The sequence below is a fragment of the Bombina bombina genome, chromosome 5, assembly GCF_027579735.1.
Source record: "Bombina bombina isolate aBomBom1 chromosome 5, aBomBom1.pri, whole genome shotgun sequence".
Taxonomy (NCBI): Eukaryota; Metazoa; Chordata; class Amphibia; order Anura; family Bombinatoridae; genus Bombina; species Bombina bombina.
Genome location: NC_069503.1, coordinates 159,984,453 through 159,992,012, shown reverse-complemented (window position 1 = coordinate 159,992,012; position 7,560 = coordinate 159,984,453). Strand labels below are relative to the sequence as shown.

General features: G+C 36.7%; 1 protein-coding gene across 1 annotated transcript in view; it reads right to left on the bottom strand.

Moving 5' to 3' along the window:
* Positions 1-4,471, bottom strand: part of LOC128660118 (5-beta-cholestane-3-alpha,7-alpha-diol 12-alpha-hydroxylase) — a 14,941-nt gene extending 10,470 nt beyond the window's left edge. Inside the window, exon 1 of the mRNA XM_053713757.1 lies at positions 4,438-4,471. Within this exon, the coding sequence (XP_053569732.1) occupies positions 4,438-4,471 (34 nt within the window). The remainder of the gene's footprint in view (positions 1-4,437) is intronic.
* Between the last annotated feature and the right edge of the window lie 3,089 nt (positions 4,472-7,560).

Below are 7,560 nucleotides of genomic sequence, written 5' to 3'. Positions count from 1 at the left end.
GGTGCTAACTCTGCTAGAAGTAAGTGCGCATATTACAAGTGGAGCAGTATTTATCACTCCCTCTCGAGTGCTAACTCTGCTAGAAGTTAATGCACGTATTACAAGTGGAGCAGTATTTATCACTCCCTCTCGAGTGCTAACTCTGCTAGAAGTAAGTGCGCGTATTACAAGTGGAGCAGTATTTATCACTCCCTCTCGAGTGCTAACTCTGCTAGAAGTAAGTACACGTATTACAAGTGGAGCAGTATTTATCACTCCCTCTCGAGTGCTAACTCTGCTAGAAGTAAGTACACGTATTACAAGTGGAGCAGTATTTATCACTCCCTCTCGAGTGCTAACTCCGCTAGAAGTAAGTACACGTATTACAAGTGGAGCAGTATTTATAACTCCCTCTCGAGTGCTAACTCTGCTAGAAGTAAGTACACGTATTACAAGTGGAGCAGTATTCATCACTCCCTCTCGAGTGCTAACTCTGCTAGAAGTAAGTACACGTATTACAAGTGAAGCAGTATTTATAACTCCCTCTCGAGTGCTAAATCTGCTAGAAGTAAGTACACGTATTACAAGTGAAGCAGTATTTATCACTCACTCTCGAGTGCTAACTCTGCTAGAAGTAAGTACACGTATTACAAGTGGAGCAGTATTTATCACTCCCTCTCGAGTGCTAACTCCGCTAGAAGTAAGTACACGTATTACAAGTGGAGCAGTATTTATAACTCCCTCTCGAGTGCTAACTCTGCTAGAAGTAAGTACACATATTACAAGTGGAGCAGTATTTATCACTCCCTCTCGAGTGCTAACTCCGCTAGAAGTAAGTGCGCATATTACAAGTGGAGCAGTATTTATCACTGTGCTAACTGCGCTAGAAGTAAGTACACGTATTACAAGTGGAGCAGTATTTATCACTCTCTCTCGAGTGCTAACTCTGCTAGAAGTAAGTACACGTATTACAAGTGGAGCAGTATTTATCACTCCCTCTCGAGTGCTAACTCTGCTAGAAGTAAGTACACGTATTACAAGTGGAGCAGTATTTATCACTCCCTCTCGAGTGCTAACTCTGCTAGAAGTAAGTGCGCGTATTACAAGTGGAGCAGTATTTATCACTCCCTCTCGAGTGCTAACTCTGCTAGAAGTAAGTATACATATTACAAGTGGAGCAGTATTTATCACTCCCTCTCGAGTGCTAACTCTGCTAGAAGTAAGTACACGTATTACAAGTGGAGCAGTATTTATCACTCCCTCTCGAGTTCTAACTCTGCTAGAAGTAAGTGCGCATATTACAAGTGGAGCAGTATTTATCACTCCCTCTCGAGTGCTAACTCCGTTAGGAGTAAGTGCGCATATTACAAGTGGAAAGCAAAAAGGTTTTGCTTGTGCGCTTTTGAGCGTAACAGTTAAACAGAGCTCTGAAAATGCTCAAACATGACGATTGTAAACCATGATTGTGCTCACGTGTTCACTTTACTTTCAACTCATAATAAGCATGCTCCTTCAGATGCCCACAAATAGCAGCGATAAACACGATATCACTTATGAACAGCAGTTAACGTGCCACTCATAATCTAGTCATTAAAAAGTCACCAGGTACAACCAGTAGGAATTATATTTGCCTGGTATATATTATCTGTATGTTTTCAGCAATGTTGCATGTGAAGTTGTTTATCAATAACAGTGATTATAGTGACAGAGATTATTTTTATTCATTATTTAAGTTTAAATAAATGGTTTGAAATTTTACAACCAAACCCTAGTCTAATAAATCCTTTGGTTTTAAGTCTGTTCCATGTGGTTGATGAAGTGTGAGTCTCTTTTTTGTTTCCTCTGATCTGGTCACCATACAATGTACATGAAAGTCCGAAGATACTTTATTCACAACAGAAATATATATATAGAAAAAAATCAAAGAAACAAATATCTTTTAAAAATAAATTATTTTAGATACATCAAAGAGCAAAATAATGTTGTCCCCAGTTTCACCAGTGCACTTAAAGTGAAGGTCACTTTAGATGAATCGGTGCCTGGTTTTTAATAATCCTATTAAAAACAAGGGCACTTTAATTCACAAAATTGACATTTCAATTGTTTTCTTCAAATACGTAGCTTTTAATCCTGACAGCCGCTCCAGCGATTCCCCCGGCCATCAGAAGCCTCTTCATACATCAGAAATGACGAATCCGGCTTCCTCCAATCACTGCTTTCCTCCCGGGGGGGATCATGGCCTGAGGCAACGTCATGATTGGAGGAAGCCGTGAAGAGGGTTTGCGACGGGAAGGAAGCGCTGCAGCGGCTGTCAGGATTAAAAGGTAAAAGCCAAATATCTCACAGCGCTTGACCCAAAAAACCTTTATGGCTCCCTAGAGTAAGGATACCTAGCTAGTCCTATATATGGAAATTGTATATATGTAGAATATAGGGAGCGCCTTAAAAAGAAGGCTAAAGGATATGTATTAAAAAGTTAACATTTATTATCAACAAACATTAAAACCGGCAAACAATTAGATAGTATATAATTCAATTACAGTATAAACAATTCAATTAAAATATAAACATGGATCCATGTAGTAATTATCCCATTAAAACATATTTATTTATTTATTTATTTATTTATTTATTTTATTTATAAAATATTTTACCAGGAAGGATACATTGAGATTTCTCTCATTTTCAAGTATGTCCTGGGACCACAAAACATTGCATTGATACAATGGGTGCAATAAAATACAAAAACAATAATACACAATATATGCAAAAATTTATCATAGAACTGGTAGGAAATATATAATCAACCATGACAGGAGCATTCTGTTTTGAGATAAGCAGAGAGGGATCTCTTAAAGGATATTAGGCTTGGGGAAGTTTTTAAAGTGTGCGGGAGGTCTTTCCATAATGGTGGCGCTCTGTAGGAAAAGGAGGATCGAGCTACTTTCTTTTTGTATTGAGACAAGCTAAATAATGTGCTGTTATTGGATCAGAGGTTATAGGAGGTGGGAATAGCAGGGGAGAGCATTCTGCTCAGGTAGGGTGGGAGCTTCCCAGAAAGGCTCTTAAACACAACGCAGGAAAGATGGAGGGTGCGTCTGGATTTCAGCGACAGCCAGTTTAGTTCTTTTAGCATCTCACAATGGTGGGTCCTGTAGTTACATTGTACCACAAAGCGGCAGAACGAGTTATACAATGTATTTAGTTTATTAAGGTGAGTTTGCGGTGCAGGTGCATATACTATGTCCCCATAATCCAAGATAGGCATCAGCATTTGCTGTACAATCTTTTCCTTTACTGTAGGGCTGAGGCAAGATTTGTTTCTGTACAGGGCACCTAGTTTTGGATAGAGTTTAGATGCAAGTTTTTCTATGTGGAGGCCAAAAGATAGATTAGTGTCTAATAACATACCTAAGTATTTAAAAGAGTGGACTGCGGTCAGCGTGCAATTGGATTTTGTTTCGATGCGAAGATGGGAATTTTGTAATTTTTGTATTTTAGGTCCCGTTCCAAAGATCATTGTGACCGTTTTGTCAGTGTTTAGGAAGAGTTTGTTTTTTTAGATCCACTTTTCTACCTCTGTGAACTGGTCTTGGAGCACTGCTTCAAGCTGCGGCAGATCAGATTTGTTTGCATAGATTACCTTGTCGTCTGCGTACATGTGTACAGTTGAGGATTTGCAGACATTAGGCAAATCATTTATAAATAATGTGAATAGGGGGCCGAGAATGGAACCTTGGGGAACACCACACGTGACTGGGAGAGGGAGGGAGTCACTGTTAGAGACAGAGACATATTGTGATCGATCTGATACATATGATTTAAACCAGGTTAATGGGCGATCAGCAATACCAGAGTTTTTTAGTTTGAGAAGTAATATGTCATGGTCCACTGTGTCAAAAGCCTTTGCAAAATCAAGGAAAATAGTTCCAGTTAGGTCTCCTTGTTCCATGCCAGTTTGGATGTCGTTGCAAACTTTTAGGAGGGCAGTTGTAGTGGAGTGATTCTGTCTAAAACCTGATTAATCAGGAGTCAGATAGTTAGAAAGTTGATAATACTCGCATAATTGCGTATGGACGCATTTTTCTAAGATTTTTGCATCAGCTGAATTATAAAGTATACTTACAACAAGTCTTTAAAGAACATTCACAGACCCACATTTCAGCTGACACTGCCCTCTGCATCAGCTGAATTATAAAGTATACTTACAACAAGTCTTTAAAGAACATTCACAGACCCACATTTCAGCTGGCACTGCCCTCTGCATCAGCTGAATTATAAAGTATACTTACAACAAGTCTTTAAAGAACATTCACAGACCCACATTTCAGCTGACACTGCCCTCTGCATCAGCTGAATTATAAAGTATACTTACAACAAGTCTTTAAAGAACATTCACAGACCCACATTTCAGCTGACACTGCCCTCTGCATCAGCTGAATTATAAAGTATACTTACAACAAGTCTTTAAAGAACATTCACAGACCCACATTTCAGCTGACACTGCCCTCTGCATCAGGTAGCTAAAGGAAGATAATTATCTCATTATATTTCATCCCTGTTTCTAATAATGTGTATGTTGTAATATGTATTGGCTATTAATTTTATTCTGTATTTTAAATGCATATTGGTGCACATTGATGGGCCATATATCTTGCTTGTTAAATGGTTTTATTTTCCTCAATGGATACCTCTCTTATCTCTTTAATTTGTGATATTTCCCTGTGTTTTTTTTGCCTGTATGACCCCTAGCACCCTCCCTTAACTTTTTTTGCAGAACAATCTAAAACTAATTTATCTCTCCCCCAGCTGAATTATAAAGTATACTTACAACAAGTCTTTAAAGAACATTCACAGACCCACATTTCAGCTGACACTGCCCTCTGCATCAGGTAGCTAAAGGAAGATAGTTGCCCTCCCACCCTGCTCCTCACCCCCCCCCCAGGTTCATTCCCCCATTTATAGATAGTCTCCCACACACCTTTCATTGTCCTAAACTGACAGCTGCAAATACTAATCAGCACATCCTTCCATTCACTTAACCCTTTAGAATACATACCCTCTCTCCCTACAAATAGCTATATATCCCACATCAATAGTGTGTGAATATATATGTATGTGTATATACACATATATATATTTCTTTTTTATATTGTACTATTTTTGATTTTATTACAAGGATAGAGACTCATATTTTGCTTTATATCTTTTCTCTTTACTGAGGGCAGCGTTTTAAAGTACATTAAATTTAAATAAACAGTGAATACAATAAAGAACAGAACTTATTAACCAATGAAAACAGAGTTTGACATGCAATGAGAAAATTTGACCAATGAGCAGAGTCCAGCAGATAATAACATAGCCAGTAACTATCCAATATTTCTCTTTTCTCTTTGCTGCTCAAGAGATAAGTATATTGAGTTTTATTGTATATCAAAATAAAACTAAATACATTGTTGTTGTTGCTGTTTTTCCTTTTTTATGCTGTTCCTTGTAATGTTTATGTCCTATATATATATATATATATATATATATATATATATATATATATATATATGCCTATGTTGTCTATTTTGTTTGCTTTTGTTTTGTTTTATTTTATTGTTCCTTTGAATCAAGTAATTAATTTCTTATCTTCCCTTTTTCAATCAGGTTTAGCTTACAGATCAATTAATGTAGCTAGATCAGCTAGATCTGCGGGTCATGAATTACTTAACAATATCCCTATAGGTCAACATCCTACTATTTGTAGACTTCTAAAATCTATTCGTCTTAAACGTCCTCCTTCTTCCAAGTATTCATCTTTTTGGGATGTGGATTTAATTATTTCTCTCTTTAATTCTTGGCCTAATAATGAAAGCTTATCCCTCAAACAACTTACAGTTAAATTAACCACTCTACTTTGTCTTTTATCTTGTAAAAGGGTTTCTGATGTTAAGGCTATTGATTTTAATTCAAAATCTTTTTCTCCTCAAGGTGTAATTTTTTCTATCTCCCGTAGAACCAAAACCCTATCTTCATCCATTTTTTATCCCTATTTTTATGAACATCCTAAGCTTTGTGTAGTTCTTTGTCTTAAAGTGTACGAACAGAGAACTTCCTTGCTTAGGTCTTCATCTCACAATCAACTTCTTATTTCTTATGCTCCTCCTCACTTTACTTACCCGTTTCTTCTCCTACTATCAGTAGATGGGTCAAAGGTGTTATGAATCAAGCAGGTGTTGATAATTTCTTCTCTTCTCATTCAATAAGAGGAGCTTCTGCTTCAAAGGCATTTTCCAAATCTGCTTCCCTTCAAGATATTCTTAATGCTGCCGACTGGTCATCAGATTCAGTTTTTAGACAATTTTATTTTAAACCTATTCATTCTATTCCTTTTAATTTTGTTTCATAAGTTCTTTGCTTTAAACTAGCAAAATATGAGTCTCTGTCCTTGTAATAAAATTCCGATTATCCTAGCTTTGTGAAGGTATAATCTAGATTCTATTAAAGAGACAGAGACAAGTATTTTCCCTCCCACATTTTATTGTTTTTGTGTCTACATGATGTCTTTAACCTCCCTATATATATTAAAGTTTTTGTTATATTTATTATTAACATTGTTTTACTATATTTTGTTTTAGTGTAAAATCCCACTTCAGGTTTTCAAGGAACCTTCTGATTATTATTTTGCGATTCCTACAATCAACCTATCCAGGATTTCTATCATCTACAAGCAAGTTTTCTTCTATTCAAGTCTACAAGAATTTCTTCAAGCAAAACTGTTTTTCTTCAATGTTCCTGTTCATCCTCATCTTCATGTTCTTAGGATTCATGTTCTACCTTTTGGACATTTTCCTTCTTGGTTCTTGCAACAAAGATCAAAGAGGAAGATTGGATAGTTACTGGCTATGTTATTATCTGCTGGACTCTGCTCATTGGTTAAATTTTCCCATTGCATGTCAAACTCTGTTTTCATTGGTTAATAAGTTCTGTTCTTTATTGTATTCACTGTTTATTTAAATTTAATGTACTTTAAAATGCTGCCCTCAGTAAAGAGAAAAGATATAAAGCAAAATACTTGTCTCTGTCTCTTTAATAAAATCTAGATTATACCTTCACAAAGCTAGGATAATCGGAATTTATTTTCATCTACACACCTCATAGCACTAACATGTATCAAAATATGACCATACTGATATTTGTGACAACCCTTTTCTCACTCCAATTTTGTTCACTTCATTACCGCCATAATCACCCACCTCAAACTGGAAAACACATTATCATACACCATGGCCTGCTCTGTTGCTGTAACTTATCTGCTGAGTGCTGGTGGAGAGTTATAAAAATAGCCCTCCTACCCCCACCTCACAAAATTATAAAGTATGCCATTCACTATATAGCCAAACAAAAACTATGTCCAAATTCCTATTCCTTATGCTACTTGCCCTTGCAAATGATTTAGAGTCTAACCCTGGTCCCCCAGCAAATTCCATTCCTAACCTTCCAGCTAAAAAAGGCCTCTCCTTTGTGCACTGTAATATACGCAGCTTATTTCCAAAAATCGATGCACTGCAAGCTTGGTGTTTACAATACAAGCCA